The sequence below is a fragment of the Cololabis saira genome, chromosome 5 (genome assembly GCF_033807715.1).
Source record: "Cololabis saira isolate AMF1-May2022 chromosome 5, fColSai1.1, whole genome shotgun sequence".
NCBI lineage: Eukaryota > Metazoa > Chordata > Actinopteri > Beloniformes > Belonidae > Cololabis > Cololabis saira.
This window is the reverse complement of record NC_084591.1, coordinates 12,192,417-12,215,125: the sequence shown is the minus strand read 5'-3', so window position 1 is coordinate 12,215,125 and position 22,709 is coordinate 12,192,417. Positions and strand designations below refer to the sequence as shown.

The following is a 22,709-nucleotide window of genomic DNA, read 5'->3' as shown; positions in this document are numbered from 1 at the left end:
GTTTGAGAATTAATAATTGTTTCTGTGTTATCAGCTTAAGCACATTGCTGTTTGAAGATCAGATCATATTTCATGACAAATTGATGCCAAAATGTTGGTTCAAGCCATTGGCTTCCCATGAGGCTCTTTCCCACTATTTGAACCAAAGCTGATTCTCTTGAGGCCTAGGCCAGCCAAGGCAGGCCAAGGCCCAGGATCTACTGGTGCGTTTAAAGCTTGGTCCACCCTGGTTCAGTGGTAGTAAACAAGTGACCTTAATTTGATTTAATAGGGATGGGAATCGAGAACCGGTTCCCAATGTTTCAATTCCTTGTAAATGTTTACAATTCCCTTTTCGATTCCAGTGGGAAGGAACGATGTCATCACACACGTTGCTTAAGCCAGAAGTTAATAATAAACATGGCACCCAAGTGATACAAACGCTTGAATGTCTGGTTACATTTCAGTAAAAAGAAAAAACAAGGCAACTCGCAATACTTGTCATGTGAATATTTCGTCAAAGGGAGGAAATACTACCAACGTGCGATTAAAATCTGTGAATGTTGCGTTTTGATCCGCTCCGGACCAACGTCAGTAATTCTCAACCCAGCAGCAGCAACGTTAGCATGTCCTTGGCTAATAATACTGCAGGTAACTAATTAACTAACAAACACTGCCTATTATATTGGCACCATTTCCCTCATTGTTGTCCTTTTTGTCCAAAAGGGAATTGATAAGGGAATCGATGAAGAATTGAAAATGGAACTGGAAAATCTTATCAATTCCCATCCCTACTTGTTACTGTAACCTGTAAGAAGTTCATTGATGCAACACTAAACCATAGATAAACTATAACTCTGATAATGCGTTTGCTATTACTGTATAATAATACACATGCAGGCTAATGTCAATCATATTACATACACACCCCACAATCCCCCCCTTTAAACTCATGACGAACCACAATGTTCCCATGACTCACGGTTGGTTCCCACGGCGATGAAGGCGGCAACAGTGAAGAAAAGGGTAAAGAGCACGTCGCAGCGGAAGAGGAACCACCTCAGCGTGGACAGGTAGTGAAACCACGTGGCCGTGTGGGTGTTCAGGGCCTTGTGGAAGAGGGTTTCAAAGTACGTCTGCCGTCCAAACGCCCGAATTGTCCATAGGCCCTTGAGTGAGATGATGAGGTGCGAGAAGATGGGGCTCCGAGCTGCATGAAGAGAAAGGGGTCCATTTTTAAAACACAAGCACTTGGAGAGTAAAAATGTATATCAGCTTAGAAACATTGGCTCAGTCTCAAATGCATATCACCATTTGACCAGGGGATGGACTACTGATCAAGTTAATGAATGAATCTTATCCATCACATTAATATCAGTGAGGAATCTGATTGTATTCAGCAAAACCCTCTTCTCTGTACTTTTAAAGCCGAAATCAAAAGAGCACGTTCCAGTCGCGTCGCTGCAGCAGTGTTGACTGATACATGTAGTTTCCATTGTGTTCGGGCCGACATGCCGCATGAAACACCAGAAGGAACGACACCAGGATGGGGTTGAAGGAAATCCCAGCGCGGCTCATCTCTCTGACCCTGGCATGATCTCGGCAGCTCCGGAAACACATCACCGTCAACACCGGAGCAGAGCCGGGAAGTCTGACTCGTGCTCCGACTGCCTGAGCTACCTTTGCTCCATATCAAATTTTTTAGGGTTATCTTTTTATGAAAACAAATCTATAAGGCGTGTATTTCAAACTGCATTGGACCTGTCCAGACCAACATTTCAGTTTATCGTGCAGTCCTGGTTTATGGCTGGTTGGGTTCATGCAGGGGCACCGTCGACGGGCTGGAGACAAACGTTTCAGACACATTTTCAAGTCTGGCCAAATAAAAGCGAATCTCCCTCACTTCCTTCGACTTTCCCCACCCCTCTGAGGCAGCCTGTCCATCCTCTCCCTCAACTCTTCCACTGTCATGTTTTCATTCTTCGTTATGCCATTTGCCCTTTCAGTTCTGGGCCATGGACCAGTCCCCCCCGCCCCCCCAGTCCCTCTTCCTCTGTCGGCCTCTGTTGCTCCTCTCTACTCATGTTTTACTGCACTCTTGTTTCATCCATTTATTTATTTATTTACGGTTCCCTTACTCTTTAAATGTCACTCTACGTTTGCTCGTTAGTAGGGTTGCAAAGGGGTGGAAAATTTCCGGTAAATTTCCGGAAACTTTCCGGAAACTTTCCATGGGAAGTTAAGCTGGGGAATTTTGGAAATATTCCAAATTGGAAACTTTCCATGGGAATTATGGGAATTATGGGAATTTATGGGAATTATTGGGAATTTATGGGAATTTATGGGAATTAACTGGAAATTGGGGGTAATTTAAACAAACTGTATCATATCCAAACATAAATGTAAATATTTATTTTGTCATAAGCAGATATCCATGCAAGATAATAAAAATTAAAATAAAATTAGAATATGTGATAAAGTTCTTTATTTTCTGTAATGCAATTACAAAAACAAAAATGTCATACATTCTGGATTCATTACAAATCAACTGAAATATTGCAAGCCTTTTATTATTTTAATATGGCTGATTATGGCTTACAGTTTAAGATTAAGATTCCCAGAATATTCTAATTTTTTTAGATAGGATATTTTAGTTTTCTTAAGCTGTAAACCATGATCAGCAATATTAAAATAATAAAAGGCTTGCAATATCTCAGTTCATTTCTAATGAATCCAGAATGTATGACATTTTTGTTTTTGTAATTGTATTACAGAAAATCACAATATTCAAATTTTCTGAGACAGTCCTGTATGCTTCAATGTTGAACCAATGTTTTATGACCACTACAGACCCTGTGCCTTTACCTCCACTTTACAATGATCATCCAAAATGTATCTTGGACAGAGGAATGCACAGTGCCTGTAGGAGGCGTGGCCTCAATAGCCCTGCAGTAAGCAATGTGTTGTGTGCATGTGATTGAGGAGTGTACTTGCATTAAATCTGGTTGTTTTAGGCAAGACTATGCTACAATATATTTCCCCCAACTATATTCAAGTTCCCTGTTAAGGGCCAACCTTCAATTCTGTAAATTTCTTATTTATTCCCGTTAATTCCCGTTAATTCCCATATATTCCCTTTAATTCCCATATATTCCCGTTAATTCCCATGGAAAGTTTCCAACTTTGAAAATTCCCGGAATTTTGCAACCCTACTCGTTAGTCAAAGAGAAGTAAAAACTACACCACAACATTAGGGCTGGGGATCGATTCAAATGTCAAGAATCGATTTGATTCCGATTCTTAAGATTCAGAATCGATTATCAAGATTCGATTCGATTCTGATATTGATTTGGGTTTGTGTTATTTAAAAGGGTTTTTTGAGCTGTTGCCTGAATTATATGACTGTAGTTATGCAAAATATTACTACTAGTATTATATTGAGATTAAACAGCAAGTATTGGCAGCTAATGATGCTGTAAGGACCAATCAGCTCCCAGAATGCTGATAGAACTGTTTTCAGAAACATGTGGGTCAGAATTATCAAACAGATCCAGAGCAGCAAACAGAGACGGATCAAATCGGTTTTATTTTTTCCCACATTCCGTTTTTATTTGTTCCATTTTCGGTCTATTTTGGTTTTTAATTTTTGAGCATTTGGTTTTTAGCAGTTTTTGCAAATGTAACCCCAAGATAGTATATAAAGTAATGAAATATAGACAATTTATGCAATTATAACCTAACACTTTAATGTTTTCATACCTTTAAACATATTTAAAGGCCAAAACATGGCACCAGTTATTCGTGTCCAACAAAACATTCCTTTTTTGGGGATAAACAAAAAAAGAACTAAAAGTTGTAATGTAATGATGAAAAAAAAAAAATACATAAATAAATAAAAGAAAAAAAAAAAAAATCGATCTTTAGACATATTAATCGATTTTTAGGAATTAATATGAGAATCGATTTAGAATTGGGAAATCGATTTTTTTCAACACAGGCCTACACAACATTGATTATAAACACATATCTCGAGTCAATCAATGTGCAGAAGCCTTGTAAGACACCAAATCCCAAGTTTCTTCCAATAAGAGGTGAGGACCTCGTATGGTAGATCCATCACTGCTCGTGTCTGTTACCCCTTTTTCCACCAAACCGGTTCCAGGGCTGGTTCTGGTTCTGGGCCAGTGGTGAGTTTGGAACCGGGTTTTCTGTTTCCACTGACAAAGAACTGGCTCTGGGCGAGAAAAACCACGTCCAAGGTAGACCAAGGGCAATAGCAAGACTGCGAGAGGGCGCCATTTTCAAATAAGAAGTACGGATCCAGCAAAGCAGCAGTGGTCTGAGGAAGAGACAACCCGCCTTTTGGCATTGGATCTGCCATTTTCTGATCACAATGAAGTAGCTTAAAGCCAGAAGCAGCAGCTGTACAACAGCAAGGTTGTCCATAGTTGTTGCTATGTGCCAGCAAGAGGGTTGCCACCTTTCAGAAATAGAAATAAGGGACGCCCTGATTTCAGCAGCGCAGGAGACAAAAAAAAAAGCCCTAAAACTTCTAAACTGAATAAAAATGTGTTTATTTTATATGAAAAACAAAATGCTTTGATTTAAAGTTTAAAGTGCTTTAATAGCATTGAACTTTCATGACTGTAGAGACAGACAACCATATAGCAACTGAAATAGCCTCCTATGCTACGTATGTCCACATCAGCCAAGATGTAATATAGCCTACAGGTGAAGAATATGGTGTAAAAGTTAATTTATTTCAATAATTCAACTAGAATATGGTGTAAAAGTTAATTTATTTCAATAATTCAACTAGAATATGGTGTACAAGTTAATTTATTTCAATAATTCAACTAAAATATGGTGTAAAAGTTAATTTATTTCAATAATTCAACTAGAATATGGTGTAAAAGTTAATTTATTTCAATAATTCAACTAGAATATGGTGTAAAAGTTAACTTATTTCAATAATTCAACTAGAATATGGTGTAAAAGTAAATTTATTTCAATAATTCAACTAGAATATGGTGTAAAAGTTAATTTATTTCAATAATTCAACTAGAATATGGTGTAAAAGTTAATTTATTTCAATAATTCAACTAGAATATGGTGTAAAAGTTAATTTATTTCAATTATTCAACTAGAATATGGTGTAAAAATTAATGAAAATACAGTACAAATCGTGTCCCGTATTAGTTAAATATGGGACGCAACATTTTTTTCTCAAATAAAGGACAATTCCGTATTTTACGGGACGGGTGGCAACCCTACAGCAACGTAACCTACGTTTACAGTGACATGATGACGTGGCTCACTTTAGCACCCGAGCTATGGAAAATCAAACCGGTTCTCCGCTGGTTCACAAATTGAACGAGTTGTGAACCAGCACCAGGACTGGAACCGGTTTGGTGGAAAAGGGGTATATCTGATTGGATGAATCAGAAACCTGCTCTTACTGGTCTCTACACTCAGGTTACTCTCATAGACGTAGCCGTGGGTTGTGTCGTGCCGCCCTAGACTTTGGCCATGCTCTAAGTTGCGTACTGGTGCACCTACTCCTATTATTTTTACTGTGCATTCACACTGGCAGTTCTGTCTCCACAAAGTACATTACGAGTAGCTGGATGGTGTCTCAGAATGATTTTGTTGTACAATTTGGAGACAAAAGGAAAATCCCATTTCAAGCAGCTCCACCCTGAGCTTGAATGACCTTGAACGGAGCTTTGGAAGAGCTGTCCGTTTACAAGATTCAGCATTTGCAGCGACTGACGGAGCACCGCCCTCGACCAAACTCACCTTCAGCCTCTAGTTGTTTGAGCTGCTGTCCAGTCCGTAAGAAGTATTTCCTGAGGACGACGAAGATAACGGCCAGCGGGATTGCAGCGATGAAGATGTACGGCCGCATGATGGACACGGTGAAGATGCAACCGATGACGAGTAATGTCAGCTGGCGGGAGGAGAAATGTGCGGAGAATCATCAGATTTGACGTAAAAGAGATTACGTAACTTCCGCTGTTACACTTTGGGAGAGTGTATAAGAAACTAGATCTTTGCTCTTTCTTCCTCCACCTATGGATCTATCTTTCATTTTGACCTGGGAACCTCCAACCCATACTTCGTACAGATGGTCTTTTTCCACTCGTACAGCTACTTGTGGCACTATATAAACCCCTTAGTTGTCCTAATCTGTTATCCACTTTGCTGCTATGTGTGGATTGTCTTTGGGGCATCTTTTCTCTGCTGCCTGATCTGGTCAGGACCCCTTTTGCTTTTGTGACAGCATGATGAGGTTATGGTGGATTCACAATGAAAGAGTCAAAAATCGCCTGTGGAGGCTCAGGACGTCTGCATCGCTGCTTGCTAAAGTCTGTCGACACCTGCAGTGGGCGGGGCTTTCAAGCTGCATATAGTCTACATATATCTATATAAAGCATGCACATCTTCAGTTTCCTATTTCACCATGGATCACACTTTGGGAACCCTTCTTTATATTTCTGAGTTATTTCCGCATAGATAAGAGTGAGTTTGATGCTCCTTAACAAGGTTGGTCCGCAGATCAACAGCAACCATCAGAGCCGTTGGTCCTGGTGAAGCTGCAGTCTGTCTGTGCTGAACACTGACACAACGGGTCGTAGCGGGTTTGGTCACAATGTCTAAACTGTGTTTTGTGATAAATGAGCACGGATTTTAATTATTTTGCGTTGGATCGATGTAGCAAATAAACTCGTTCGGACCATCCAGCCCCTCAACCATCAGTTATGGTTTCACATGAGCAGTTCAGGTAAAAACGGCAGTCAAATCATTAAAAATGTCAGTTTGCTGGATGAAATATATTAATTCCTGATAAAATAAGTTTGTTAGTGCACAGCTATTCTCATGTACGCATGTGAATGAGTGTATGTTTGTGTGTACATGAAAGTACAATATGCATTGCGGCTTCTTGCTTCAGGAATCCCTGTCTGTGATTGGACGCTGCCTCGGCGTCGCCGCTGCTCATCTGCATAAAGTTGAGATTTTTGAACTTCAAATTGACGCTCCCAACGCCTCCAATGCCTCCGACACCCCTCGCAGCGCGCTTTCATAGAAAATGAATAGCAACCAGACGCCTGTGGCGCTTTCAGTGTAAATCCATGGTTAGGGTTAGGTTTAGTCATTGGTAAGACTTCTTAATATTACATGTTGTGCAGGGGCTTCTCGCTCCATCATAGCTCCACCTTCTAATTTTCTTCAATGAACTGCTGCTACCTCAGACATTCGTGTAACATTTATCAGTGGCAGGTATCTTTCAGAAATATCTCTGGATCTTTGTTGCTTCAGACTAGATGGTGGCTTTGATGTTCACCACTCCTCCGCCTCAATTCTTCTGTTTAGCGTACAGTCTCAGGGGTGCAGTGAAACCCTACATTTACTTGGTTTCCATTTCCTCCAACAGCTAGTTGTAATACCAGCAGATATGTGATTTCTGGCAGGACATGTGCATTGATGACTCACATTTTGCTCTTTTCATTAATTCAACTCTTTAGGAATTTACTTTTTTCAGGCCCTTGATTGTGGCTGACCTTGCATTATCTTCATAGTTTCCATTCACATGTGGGATTTTTAACTCTTCTGAACGTCTGCCATGTGGCCTTTTTCATTCAATTATTTTTTTTAAGTCTCTTATAGTCTCAAAGTGCTGTGGTTGTTTCAAGGGCTTTAGAAATAAAGTTGGTATGATGGTATTTACTTTTGAAAATCGGCTTGATGTCCTTCACAGACAAGAGGTGGTGAAGGTTGTTTCCTTTCGGAAATGGTACATCTGTAATCACTCTGTGGGATTAGGCAGCAGCGAGGATTGAGGCTTTTGTAGAAAACAGTGAATAAATGATTCCCTGGGTATGTAATTGTGGAGTTGGTTTTAAATGGTCCACTAGAGTTTTCTACCACCGGGCCAACTGCTGTCATTTAGCATGTAGAATGATTCTGAATATTCTTTGATTATATATTCCACTCATCACCCTCCTCCAATTCTTCCGGGAAAATACCGAGGTATTACCAAGCTAGACCAAGCTGGAATTCTATACCTGTACACATAAGGGAATGCCCCTCTTTAACAACTTTTAAAAACCAGATAAAAATGTGGCTCAGAGGTCAACAAATGTGTACACACACCTAATGTGTGTTCGGGCCTCCTCCTACCTACTAACTTTTTTTTATCATTCTCATTTTACTAATTGTACTTGTCTTTGTTTCTGTTTTCTTTTACTTATTGAATTTTTACCTTTTCTGCTTTTAACACCTTACCTGCCTATATTGGACTACAGATGGAAACTAGCCTTGTGCTACAATCTGGCACATTTACATATGTATATATGTTCATCAATGTGCATTGTCTTGAGAAATAAATAAAGTAAAAGTAAAAGATGAGAGCTAGATTAGATGCATGTCCTGGACATGCTTGAAGCAAATTCCCTAGAGAGGTGTCCGGGGGGCATCCTAACCAGATGCCTGAAACACCTCACTAGAGGTGTCCAGTCCAGGGGGAATCCCAACCAGATGCCCGCAGCTCCCCAACTGGCTTCTCGTGACGTGAAAGAGCAGTGACTCTACTCTGAGTCCATCCTGAATGACGGGACGTCCTTATCTTTAGGGGAAAGTCTATTCCTATCTGCAATAAAGCCGTTCTTACTGTAGACCAGTTCAATATCAAATACCATTTGCTGTACTCATGTTATACCTGGTCTTGCTACGATATATTATTTAAAAATCCAGGTGGCAATCTCAAAGAATGGCTGCCATCTTGAAATTGCAAGTGGCTGTGAGCAGTTTCTGGTTAAGTGACCCATGGAGACTGCTCATGCCAATTTTCATGCCTATATCACCAACCAAACAATTACATCACTTAATTGATCGACCAAGGTGGCGGCCATCTTGAAAAATGGCCGCCAACTTGAAATTTCATGTGGCCCGATCAATTTTCTAGTCAAGTGACCCATGGAGACTGCTCATGCCAATTTTCCTGCTTGTATCACCAAATGCACGATTCTGCCTAAAATCCACTCTTTTTTCTTTTACACTCGTTTTACAATACAAAGGTTCAAACATACTGTCATAGAAATTACAAAATTAGCAAAGATGCAACTTTTCACATTTGGCTTTTATTGTTGTAAAGTGAACAAGCATTAGTGGATTAGTGGAGTGGTGGTCCACTAATGCTTGTTCACTTTACAACAATAAAAGCCAAATGTGAAAAGTTGCATCTTTGCTAATTTTGTAATTTCTATGACAGTATGTTTGAACCTTTGTATTGTAAAACTAGTGTAAAAGAAAAAAATGCAATTGTTACATTAAGTAACATTATGTATAAATATAATATTGATTAAATACCTGTATGAGGTCAAAAAGCACAAGAGGCAGCATGTCATCTATGATGGCCATGTCCTTGGTGAATCTGTTCATTATTCGGCCTAGAAAGGACAAACAGAAAAAACAGCATAAGGACAAACTCTATTGTGAACTGCATTCTGGGGCAAATCAAGTATAAGCAACAGGATATTATGCACTAACTATTTGTAACTTTTTAAAACCTAACAATGAATTATGTACTAAGCAGAACACCTGTTTTCATGGTGCTGAGCACGGACATGGGGGCTCGTAGCACAGCGCTAAGCATCTGCTCATGCAGTCGTTTGGACACAGTCAGCAACGTGTGGACTAGTGGCAGACCCCTGAACACCCCCAAGGCCAGTATGCTGTCTGAATGGGCCACGAAGATGTAGATGATGTAGTAAACGCTGGTTGGAGTGACGATGACTGCGAGGTGGACGGGGGGTGACGAGGCGTTGGGGTGCTGCTCGTCAATGTAGTTGGGTGAATTAGGGTTGGCTCCGTCTCTCCAGATCTCACTGGTGGAGAAGAACAAAGGATTTAGAAAAATGTAAACTATTTGTAAGAAAACTCAGGCTGAGTTAGAGAAAAGGGGTTCAAGTCGGTTAGAACTGGAAAGGCCTCGTAGATGAGCTACTAAGGACAAGCAGTTGCTGAAATAACTGACTAACCTAGGACTTAATGGGAACATAAGAATAAAAGTTCATAAGAACAAAAGTTCTCGTGCTTGAAAGAACATATTTGATTGCCCTAAATTTCCTCTACGTTAAAACACCAGCATGAAATCCTGCCATGTTATTTGGGACAGTCTAAACTAGGTGTCATTGAAGCATCCACGAGGCAAATTCCTAGTTGAAACCAAGAAGGAACTAAGAAAAATGCAGTTCCTTGACTGAACACTGGGGGGCTGACTCCAAAAGTTAGTCAAAAGCAAACCGCCTTTTGAAAGGCATTAATATATACTATGCACACAGCCTGGTCCAAAAATGGGTTTTATATCCATGATAAATGGACGAGGGGGGGGGTAAATTGTATGAACCAAATAATTTGTGTGAACTTTTGATTGGCAGCAGGCTAAGCCAGCAGATAGCTGTCATCTGCACTTTACTTTAAAAAGACGTAACAAGAGCGTAGTCATTCATATTTTCAAGAAAATATGTTTTTTTTTTGTGCTGCAAATTTTACTAACAGACCACCATAAGTGGTTGTGGATTGATGGTATTGGTCCTGTTGCAAAAGTTTGCCAACAGCTCCACAGCAGAACATATCAGGATCCTTCAGAGTGAAGGTATCCCTGGGATCCTCAGTCAATCGGGCGACAACGCTGGTAGGCGGTAGGGCTGGGGATCGATTCAAATGTCAAGAATCGATTCGATTCCGATTCTTAAGATTCAGAATCGATTATCAAGATTTGATTCGATTCGATTCCAATATTGATTTGGGTTAGTGTTATTAAAACAGTTTTTTGAGCTGTTGCATGAATTATATGACTGTAGTTATGCAAAATATTAATACTAGTGTTATATTGAGATTCAACAGCAAGTATTGCAGCTAATGATGCTGTAAGGACCAATCAGCTCCCAGAATGCTGATAGAACTGCTTTCAGAAACATCATGTGGATCAGAATTACCAAACAGATCCAGGGAGGAAACAGACACGGAGGAAATCGTTTTTATTTTTTCCCACATTCCATTTTTATTTGTTCCATTTTCGGTCTATTTTGGTTTTTAATTTTTGAGAATTTGGTTTTTAGCATTTTTTTCAAATGTAACCCCAACACTTGTAACACTTTGTTTTCATACTTTTAAACATATTTAAAGGCAAAAACATGGCACCAGTTATTCTCATGTCCAACAAAACATTTGTTTGGGGATAAATAAAAAAATAACCAAAAGTTGTAATGTAATGATGAAAAAAAATAAAAATAAATAAATAAAAGAAAAATTTAAAAAAAAGGAAAAAAATAAATAAAAAATCGATCTTTAGACATATGAATCGATTTTTAGGAATTAATATGAGAATCGATTTAGAATTGGGAAATCAATTTTTTTCAACACAGGCCTAGTAGGCGGGTCAGGTCAACGGGTCAGATGTTGGTATAATATGTCTCCTACTCACTGGTTGTCTCCTTATCTCCTCAGATCAGCAAGTAGTGGCCTTCTGATCATTCCCAGGGCCGGACTTGGGACCAAAGGTGATCGAGCTTTTGCATTCGAAACCATTTACCTGCTGAGATCAGGTCAGCTAAATCCCCCACTACTTTTAAATCTTTACTAAAAAAATTCCTTTTTAGAAAAGCTTTTATTGTGGTGTGAATATTCATTTTAGACTTGGTTATTGCTGTCTTATGTTCTTATTCACTATGCACTGTATTTTTATCTTGATGTATTTTATTGTTCTTGGGAAGCACTTTGTAACTTTTCTAAGAAAGGTGCTATATAAATAAAGTTTGTTATGGTTACCATTAGGTGACGAACACTGAAATATACTCACTCGGTGATGAGGAAAATACCAATGACTGAACCAGCAACCTACCGACAGAGAGAAACAAACTTTTATCTATGTTTACTGTACACGACTAACAGAAGACCTCAGGATGGTTGGTGTTTACCTCAATGGCAAAGACAATCCCGATGAAAATTAGGACGTAGATTAAACTTTTATTGGTGGAAACGTAGCGGAGGTAAGTGCTCCACTTGGTAGTTTCGAAGACCTCGCGTTCATCTGCGAAGCATTCCTGGGAGGAAGCAGAGTTTATTTATTATTATTACTACATTAGGTAAACTGGCACCAACAGACCTTTTTGAAAGGAGACATTTTTCACTTTTTACAAAGTTATAACACCAGAGAAACCATAGTTGTTTAGAAACATTTCAGAAGTGACCAATCCACTCAGCTCTGTTCGATATATGTGCTGAGGGTGATCGATTTGGTGCTGAGCCATGGGTTTTTATGCACACCGGGTCATACTGGCGGGAAGTCAGACACAAGAATGACACAGATAATCTGATCAGTTTTCTAAATAAAATACCACGAGCATTAAATATTAACATCACATTGATGTGTGGCTGCTGTGGACTAAGACATTTAAACCACAATTGTGGAAAGGTTTATTTTATAGGTCACAAAGCGCACTTTCTGACTGGTCAGGTGACCGCGGTTGACCGCCCAGTTTCGGATTGGCGTCATGCACGTATAAAGTTTGATTTGATTTATGCCCTCTATGTCCTCGCACAGCCGTCCAGGCCTGAGACCTGTTTCAGCCTCTTGGTCAATATAATGTCAAATCTAACACCCAAAAAGCCCTGGCGACAGCAAAATATGCTCGTTTTGGTACGGAAGAGTATTGGGGCCAGGTAGGAGAAAAATAAAAATAATATTTTAGAGGAGGAAGATTTTTTTTTTATTGTGCACTTCGAGAAAAAAGTCGAAATGTAGAGATTAATGTTGAAAAACAATTTGAAGAATAAAGTCGAAAGTTCGTTAATAAAGTCTCCTTTTTTCTCAACATTTCAACTTTTTTCTCAAAGTGGATAATGAATAAAAAGTCTTCCTCCTCCTAAAATATTATTTTTATTTTTCTCCTGCCTGGCCCTAATACTCTTCCGTACTTTTGCAGCTTTGCGGCTTTTGCAACCGTTTAAAACTTTTCCAAAAGCTTGTTGGAATAAAGGAAACTGCATAAACTCCTGAAATAGTTTTGAAAGATTTTTCTTATTTACAAAGTAAAACGTTTCCATTGGCGGAGGTCTTTCACTGTGTCATTAAACAATTTTCAGTGTTTATGTTCACAAGAAGTTGAAAAAAAAGAAAAACAACCAATATTCCGTTAAAAGGTCCTACCTCCATGTCTTCTTCGTCCACTTCCTCACTGATGTCAAAAACACTGTCCTTGGACAGCCGTCGGGCGTAGATGTCCAGCTCAGATGCCAGGTTGTACTGCGGTGTGATGGACAGCTTTCTCCTGAAGGACGACTGCATCTGCTCCCGGCGCTCCTGACCCTGAGCGTTGGTGATGAACGCCAGGACGGACTGCCGCCGCTGCCCACCGAGATGCTGCAACCCGTGGTGGTACAGGTTTCCCCTCGGAAGCACCTCCTCCACCTGATCATCCTCGGGCACCACGGAGAACCTTCTGTCCGACAGTTCATGAGCGCCGTCCTCCATCGCCGTGGACGGGAACGCACTCGTCTGCTGGGAGTTGCCAATGAAGGAGAATTTGCGGGCAGCTGTGATGGGGTTCATGATGAGCGACTGTTTGCGTTTTTCGGGGTATCCGTCGGCGTGGCTTGGAGCCGGCGCGTGGCGGAACGACTGGCGAATTGGCTCGGGGCCTCGGAAACCGGCGGTTTCGTCAACCGAGACCCTGCGGAGAGTTTCCGTGAGAACAGAGTTGCGTCGCTCTGCACTTATGTTGTCGTAAGCTTCGAGGCCGAGCAGCAGCGAGCTGAAGTCCGGCCGCTGCGCCTGCAGCTCCGAGAACGTCCCGAAAAAGTAACAGTCTCCGTTGTGCAGCAGGAGGATTTTGTCCGACCGCTTGAGGTGCTCCATCTTACTGGTGACCACGACGCGAGTCTTGGAGCCCATAAGTTTACAGACGCATCTGCATGAAGACAGAAAATGTGCACAAAATTCACTAAGAATCCGTCAAAACGGCAACATTTCAAGAGAAACACTTCATGCCCACTGTCAAGCAAGGTGGCGGAGGGGTAATGGTTCGGGCTTGTTTAGCAGACAGAGGACCTGGACACCTAAGTATCATCGAGTTAGCCATGAACTCCTCTGCAGATTGGGGCATTGAGGTGCGTTTCCACCAGCAGGAGTTCAAGGAAGAACCTCTAACAGGGCCGACCATCTCCTGGCCTCCTGCACTGTAGCGCAGTACACACCGCCGACCACCAGGTGGCAGTAAACCGGATTTTTCGCTGTTCGCAATTGGTCGGCAGCATAAAACGAGACGAAAAAGGAGAATGCGGCAGAAGAATAAAGAGAAGAAACATGTAAACAAGATATGTCAGTTGCGTTTTTGTGTGTCGTAGCGATTGAGATTGAAAGAAAATCCCACGCTTGGACCTCCATATGGGCATAATACGACAATAAGGCCTGAACTGACAGGCCGGTCCATCTATCATTTCTTCTTGTAATCTCAAACTTCATCAAATGTACTCGTAGCAAAATGTCTGTGGTCCAAATGCTTAGATGAGTTGTGTGTATGTGATTCATGTTCACGTGAGAATGTTGAATGCAATTTAAACCTTTGCCAGCCTTCTGATTGGTCCCTGACTGACCAATTAGAAAAATCAACCTCCGTTGCTACATCCGGGTCAGAATATCCGGTTGGACCAAACCGCCTCTCTCATTCAGATCAATGGAAAAAGCCTAGTTTTTACTTGCCTTGTATCAAAATTTAAATCACTGGATTCTTTTTTTTTTTTAACTTTGTATTAGTAAAAAGGAACACTTGTAGTGTAGTGAGGGTGCAGCATATTTTTTATCCCCAAACTGGAAGAAATCCGATCCATACTTCCAAAACAAAGTTGGCTCTGCAACAAGCTACAACCCCGAATGCGTTTATTTATCTATCTTAAGATGGTTAAGCGTGTGCTCGGGGCACTGGTAAAAGTGAAACCTGCTAACCAGAGACAATCACAAGAATACATTTCATGCCAAGGACTGTCTAGGTATGAGCACTGGGTGATGAAATGGGTAAAAAATCGGGGATAAAAAAAATATTTTAAAAAAAGAATACATTTCATCCCAAAACCAAGGGTAAATTACGAAAAATGTCTGCTTTGGATATATAAACACGCAGTTCAACCCTTCCACAGTGCTATCAGCTAAACTAATCAAAAGATCTCGTTTTTGCCGAAAAACTCAGCTTTTTAAAAACTTAGCTTTTTAAACTCACTATACGGTACCTGAAGTGTTCCTTTTGTTCATATCTAGTTGCTCTTGATTTTCTTTGGCACAATAATTAGAAACAAAGTGATGTAAAACCCTGTTTTTGCATGGAAGTGGGCGGGAGAGACGACAGTTTTTTCCGACCTGGCAACGGGGGCGGGGCTTGACAAAGGGTCAATTAAGCAATCATGGTTAGCAGTAGGTCTGTGTTGAAAAAATCGATTTCCCAATTCTAAATCGATTCTCATATTCATTCCTAAAAATCGATTCATATGTCTAAAGATCGATTTTTTTTTCTTTTATTTATTTGTGTATTTTTTTTTCATAATTACATTACAACTTTTGGTTATTTTTTTGTTTATCCCCAAAAAAGGAATGTTTTGTTGGACACGAGAATAACTGGTGCCATGTTTTTGCCTTTAAATATGTTTAAAGGTATGAAAACATTAAAGTGTTATAGTTGCATAAATTGTCTATATTTCATTACTTTATACACTGTCTTGGGGTTACATTTGCAAAAAATGCTAAAAACCAAATGCTCAAAAATTAAAAACCAAAATAGACCGAAAATAGAACAAATGAAAACGGAATGTAGGAAAAAATAAAACCGATTTCATCCGTCTCTGTTTCCTCCCTGGATCTGTTTGGTAATTCTGACCCACATGATGTTTCTGAAAGCAGTTCTATCAGCATTCTGGGAGCTGATTGGTCCTTACAGCATCATTAGCTGCCAATACTTGCTGTTGAATCTCAATATAATACTAGTAGTAATATTTTGCATAACTACAGTCATATAATTCATGCAACAGCTGAAAAAACAGTTTTATTAACAGTAACCCAAATCTATATCGGAATCGGATCGAATCAAATCTTGATAATCGATTCTGAATCTTAAGAATCGGAATCGAATCGATTCTTGACATTTGAATTGATCCCCAGCCCTAGTTAGCAGAGACCCCCAGAGTTCCTGTTGGCCAACCTGAGAACCTCCCCTACGATAGAGACGTTTTCTGCCCGTTAAAAGGTTCCTGAAGGCCACTTTTACAGGGTGGTTCCTGGTAAAAGTTGGAGACACACAAACAGCCATGAAAAATCTAAGCGTAACTCCCGCTAGTGGAAACAAAACAGCGAAACACACCAACAAGACACCACGTAGGAACCTTTGGAGAGACATGCATGAGCGGATGCTCACACGCCTCAAAGAACTGAGGCATGGACCAAAATTCCTCCACAACAATGTGAGAGAGTGATAAAGTCATACAGGAAATTAATACTTCCAAGTTGTTGCTGCTAAAGGTGAATCTACAAACTACTCAGTATTTTCTTCTCAAATTTGAAAAGAACGTCTCGGTCTACATTTCATCAAATGACAATTCCCTTGTGCTAAAAAGAAAAAATCCCATTTCCTAAAAGCGTTGCACTGCAGTAGAGCAGCCTTAGATAGCCTCGCCCTTGAACCCCCCCACACCCGCCACATGAAAGGCTCTCTGTTGGGATACCTACTTCTCAAAGACTTCTTTCTCTGTGGCAATGTCCAGGTGGGTGAAGGGAGCGTCGAGCAGGTAGAGGTCCGCATCCTTGTACACGGCTCTAGAGGAGGGAACATCATAACGGTGCGTCAGAGAGGAGTAGACAGGTGAAGACAAAAACACGCAATAGGATAACTGAAAATGGAAAAGGACAAAGAGCGGGGTGTACTGTATGTCAACAGGGAGAAAAGAGGAAGTCGTATTTCTAAGGGAATTCTGCAAATTGCTTAAACATTTACAGCGACGGCAAAGGCAAATGATCAATCAAGGACCGCAAATCGATGGCAGCACACTAAACCAATAAATAATGCATGGGAATATGAGACCGCTGTAGTCTACTCTGAGATTTAATGAAGCAGTAAAGCAATTCTGTGTCGTTAAAACGTGAGACACCAACACACAACAGATATGAGTCCTAGGGTCCTAGATCTGTTGGATAGGGAGTCCAAATCTTTTTATAGGACCAAAACGAAAAGAATCTGAGCAGTTTTTGAGTTAGAATGGAATATGTGACGAAACTTGGGAACATTTTTAAAACTTAAAAGCTGCATCCGAAATTCCATACTTCCACCCTAATGAGTAGCAAAAACAGTATGTGAGATTTTTTTTAGTGCGTCCGAAACATTAGTACGTACTCAATAGTATGCGCTATCCATTCTCATTTCGGAGAAATGTATTAGTATGGATTGATGGACACTAGCTAAGCAGAAACTTCCCACAATGCAATGCAGCAGTGTTTGGTTGCTAAATTCTGCACAGATACTTAGCAACCAACAAAAATGGAGGATAACTTTACTGGAACTAAGCAAAGCTGCAGCAGCAGCAGCATCACACTACAATTCAAATGTGAGTAATTAGGTGTGATTTGGCTTTGGTTTCCATAAGATATTAACCAGATGAGTTCATCATTTATCACATTATTGTGTGGGTAGATGTATTTGCAAAGTTTACGAATGAGAGAAAGGAGAAATGTCATCTTGTCTCGGCCAGGATAAACGGGAAAGAGCGGAGCGGTGCTGCTACTGCTGCTGTGACAGGAGTTGTTACCATGGTAACAACTCCCCCTCCCAACGGCAGGAAGGGCCGTGTGAGTAGTACGTCCAAATTAATGCATACTACTGATATTTACTCAAAAGTGTGCTGAACTTAAGTATACTTTTTGAGTATATTCTGTTTAGTATGGCATTTCGGACGCACCGAAAGACTTTATTCCACCTACAGTAGGTGATAGTGTAGATGGGCTCCTTGCAAGGTCATTTTCTATATAAACTGTATAAAAAGGAGCGTTTCCACTTCTAAACAGGACCTCTCTCAGTACCTGGTTCAAATCTCTTTGACCCCCCTGATGTTTCAGTCAAAACCCACTGGTGGGTCTTTTTATTTTGAAGGTTCAGTCCAACTTCCTGCAAGTTCCATCTGCTCTGTGATAATTAACACGGCTACGCTGAATCCAGAGCCAGAGTAGGTGCATCTTTGGTCACTTCTGGGTCGGTTCTGAACCACTTCACTTCTGTGAGGCTTCCCTTATTGACAAGAAAGACTTCCATAGTTGTTTTGGTGTCTAATATAGTTTACTCTCCAGTAGAAATAGATCTGGGGTTGGTTTTACTCTTAAATATCCCTTTTAAAAGTTAGGATACACAGTGCGAACATCCCACAGATGCTTGTCTTTAGAGCACGCTGTTAGTTGGAAGTTTGACCCAAATACGTCTTTTTTTTTAATAAGACAGGTTATGACTGGTGGTAGATGGTGTTGGCAGATGCTCAGTACCTGGCAAGGCAGATGCGTGCTCTCTGACCGCCGCTGAGGGTCACCCCTCCTTCACCGAGGGGCGTCTTGTCTTTCTCAGGTAGCAGTGCAAAGTCCTTCAAGGAAAACAGAAGGTCAGTGACAATCAGAGCCGTTATGGAGACAATAATCCGTTTCTTGTATTTATCCTTTATTATTTAACATCCAGCGTCTTTGTCGTTTTGTCTAAAAATGGAGAATTATGCATGAAGCTAAGTAAGATGACCTATGTTCCATCTGAAAATACAGTATGTGCTTCAATGAGTTGTTATTTGCAGGACACTGTGAGATCACAGACCCAAATCAGAGGAGCATCATCGGTCCGTGTACTTCACGGGTCCGTGTATCTTTTGGTCATTGGATTTTTCCATCATGAGTGGGAATCAAAAAACAAAAAACGATTGGTTTATTTGATTTTCCTTTTAAAACAAAAAACAAATATTGAATACACTGCATTTTTTCTTTTTCTGTGTTAATATGATTTAACAAAGATTCAAAATACGCTTTTATTTTCGTTTTCTATTTCAAATAAGAAAAATGAAATCCCTAGTCAACAGGAAGGAAAAAACGAACCAAAAACAACCGTTTATTCATATTCGTGCACCGGAAGCTGGCATTTACAACCGAATGAACTTAGTTCTGGATATTTAACAGGCATTCCTGTGACAATTCTCTCCAGGGGAAGTTTGATTTTAATATTTTATTGGTTGGGTTTACGTGACTCGGAAATGGCTCTGTATGCTGCAGTTCGGGTAACCATGGCAACCATAGCGGCGCTGAAACAACAGATTAAGGATTATTTTTTAAAGATTGATTAAGGACTTGTTCCACAGCGGTTTGACGCACAATGACATTTCCTGCACGTTGCAGCAGATGTGTCTCCTGCAATGCTCAGAAATGAGCGTCAGAAGATTCTGTGCTCGGCATCATCTGAGGAGAAAAAGACGCAGAGCTGGAGAGCGCTTTGATTCAATCTATTTATGAGGTTTTTATTCAGATGTCCACAGTATATTGCAAATATACACACTGCATGCGACGCGAGCGAGAGTCAGCGTCAAAAACAGTTCCATTGCTTTATTTTTTATTGCACTGTCTACACTGGTTGCGAGCGACGCGGCGTCGTTCTGAGCTGGACTTTTGTCGCACGCCCTGCTTCTATTTTCTTCCCGTCGCTCGCGTTGAAAGCCGGTTGAAAGTTGAAAAAAAAGTGTAAAGCGCTGTAGGAAACAGTCATTTCAATACAAGAACTTCAATAAAGTGGCAGCTGCGCAGAGGGAGATCGCCAGGCTGGAAGGTTCTGATAAGATTATAAGATATAATAAGAATCTTATCTTAATCTTATTAGGGCTTAATTTGTCCCGGATCCTGCCGGATTGATCGTGTCCTCTGCTTTTTCCCCACATCCCAGTAATGATCTGACATGCTGACATGTTTGCACCGCACGCCGGTCACTCCAGCTGTTCGCTGTTTGATTGCGTAATCACACGCCGTTATTAATTGTTCGGTTTTTTCCCCACTTATTCCACCGAATAATAAGCTTGTTTTCTGTTTAGAAAGTACAAACGTAGGGAGATTACAAGTAATCACCCATCTTTTACTTGTCCCTTTACTCTTTTAGGAGTCTGCTAATGTTAGGAGTTTCTTTCAGGAGCGCACGGGCGGGTGAATAAAGGCTGATTTATGGTTCCGCGTAAAATCGACGGCGTAGCCTACAGCGTAGGGTACGCGGCGACGCGCACCGTTCGGTGACCGCGCCGCGTACCCTACGCTGTAAGGTCTGCGTTGGTGTAACGCGGAACCATAAATCAGCCTTCTAAAAGGCGAGTCTCAGCTGTCAATCAAAAGAACGTGGTAGAACGTGGGGCCGATAACGGGTTCAGAGCGGGTCCGATGCCACGCATTGCGGCGCGACAGTCGGACGCTCGCATGCAGTTAGGACAGTTGGGAGCCGTAGCCTAATTTTTGTTGACAGCTTTGTACTGAACACTGATCACCCCGATCACGTTTGCAGTGTACACGTTTAAAACCCATTAAGCATGTCGGAAGGCCGTTTGTGGCTGAGTTTTGTCATTAAACGCCATAAAACTTCTGTCGGACTCAGCGTAGCTTCTCTGTCAGCAGCGCGTCATGCAAATATACAGGACCTAACAATAAACTCTCAAGCGGCTCTTAAAAGTACAGGAAAGCCGCAATACCGGCTATCTGTCTTCACATGGGGGTGCTTGCTGGAGAAGGTCGGGTTGGAAGAACCTGAGAGAGCTCCATCAGCCATACCATGAATTCAGGCGTCAGGTAAAGTTTGTGCTGCAGTGCAATTTATACATATAATGATAATCACGTGGATTCCTCACGCGTGGGACTAAATTAATTCTTCCAACCCGACCTTCTCCAGCATGCACCCCCAGTGAAGACAGATAGCCGGTCATTCGGCCATGATGAATCAAAGCGCTCTCCAGCTCTGCGCCTTTTTCTCCTCAGATGATGCCGAGCACAGAATCTTCTGACGCTCATTTCTGAGCATTGCAGGAGACACATCTGCTGCAACGTGCAGGAAATGTGTTTGTGCGCCAAACCGCTGTGGAACAAGTCCTTAATCAATCTTTAAAAAATAATCCTTAATCTGTTGTTTCAGCGCCGCTATGGTTGCCATGGTTACCCGAACTGCCGCATACAGAGCCATTTCCGAGTCACGTAAACCCGACCAATAAAATATTAAAATCAAACTTCCCCTGGAGAGAATTGTCACAGGAATGCCTGTCAAATATCCAGAACTAAGTTCACTCGGTTGTAAATGCCAGCTTCCGGTGCACGAATATGAATAAACGGTTGTTTTTGGTTCGTTTTTTCCTTCCTGTTGACTAGGGATTTCATTTTTCTTATTTGAAATAGAAAACGAAAATAAAAGCGTATTTTGAATCTTTGTTAAATCATATTAACACAGAAAAAGAAAAAATGCAGTGTATTCAATATTTGTTTTTTTGTTTTAAAAGGAAAATCAAATAAACCAATCGTTTTTTGTTTTTTGATTCCCACTCATGACGGAAAAATCCAATGACCAAAAGATACACGGACCTTCACGGCCATCCGTTTTTTGTTTTGAAATGTCAAAATAAAAATAGAGAAATAATCCAAAATAATCTGTTTCCCATCTTTTGTTTTGATAATAAAAAACGGAAAACGGATCGTTAACCGTTTTCCGATTTCATTGATGTTTGAAAATCGAAATTGGGAATTAAAACAGCGAGTGGAAAACTCTTTTCTCTATTTCCTATTCGTTTCCAAGGATACTGAAAACAAGGATTGGACAAATGGGGGGTTGCACATGCGCAGTAATAAATGAAGAAAGTTGTTTCTGGTTCTTTTGTTCATCAGATTGAAAATTAACATTTTTAGATTTTTTTTATGTTGAAACAGAAAATAAATCAAATATGAAACCTGGGAGTGAAACACGAGTTTAATCTGTAATCTGTCTTCACTCCGTCATGAAACTGCAGTGATGTTGTGACAGTCCGGTCAGCTGCAGCGTCCAAAAAAAGCAGCGTCCAATCATAAACATGTACTGAACTCTAACATACTGCCCTCCCCGTTGGAAACGAATAGGACATAGAGAAAAGAGATTTTCAAATACATCAATGAAATCGGATAACGGATAACGGAAAATGGATAACGATCCGTTTTCTGTTTTTTATTATCAAAACAAAAGATGGGAAACGGATTATTTTGGATTATTTCTCTATTTTTATTTTGTCATTTCAAAACAAAAAACGGATGGCCGCGAAGTACACGGACCATCATCCAGCTTCTCCATCTTTACCCCCACTCAGTTTCTTTCATGTATCCATTTATTATCTATTGTGGAGGTCTGGGTTTGGCCCAGCTGTTGGGGGTTCTGTGGTTCTGGTAGGAGCAGCAGAAGAGACTGGACCAGCTGCATCCATCTCTCATGGCAGCTGGGACCAGAGGACAGAAATGAGGCCTGTTAAGACGTTAACTTACACATATTGTACATCCGCCTATCCCCCGTTTAGGGTCCCAGGGGTCTGCTGGAGCCTAGGCTGAATTTGCTGACTTTGTAAATCTAGTTTTGAAGGAAGCACTCGCCACAGCAGAGGAGGGTGGAGTGGAGTCTGACTCCGACCTC

At 40.8% G+C, this 22,709-nt stretch overlaps 1 protein-coding gene across 1 annotated transcript in view; it reads right to left on the bottom strand.

Annotated features, from left to right (window-relative positions):
* cftr (CF transmembrane conductance regulator) overlaps positions 1-22,709 on the bottom strand; it is an 88,261-nt gene that overhangs the window by 20,118 nt on the left and 45,434 nt on the right. Inside the window, exons 12-20 of the mRNA XM_061720933.1 lie at positions 18,551-18,645; positions 16,754-16,840; positions 13,193-13,952; positions 11,961-12,086; positions 11,843-11,880; positions 9,580-9,866; positions 9,349-9,428; positions 5,779-5,929; positions 962-1,189 (exon numbers count right to left, since the gene is read on the bottom strand). Coding sequence (XP_061576917.1) covers positions 962-1,189; positions 5,779-5,929; positions 9,349-9,428; positions 9,580-9,866; positions 11,843-11,880; positions 11,961-12,086; positions 13,193-13,952; positions 16,754-16,840; positions 18,551-18,645 — 1,852 coding nt within the window. The remainder of the gene's footprint in view (positions 1-961; positions 1,190-5,778; positions 5,930-9,348; positions 9,429-9,579; positions 9,867-11,842; positions 11,881-11,960; positions 12,087-13,192; positions 13,953-16,753; positions 16,841-18,550; positions 18,646-22,709) is intronic.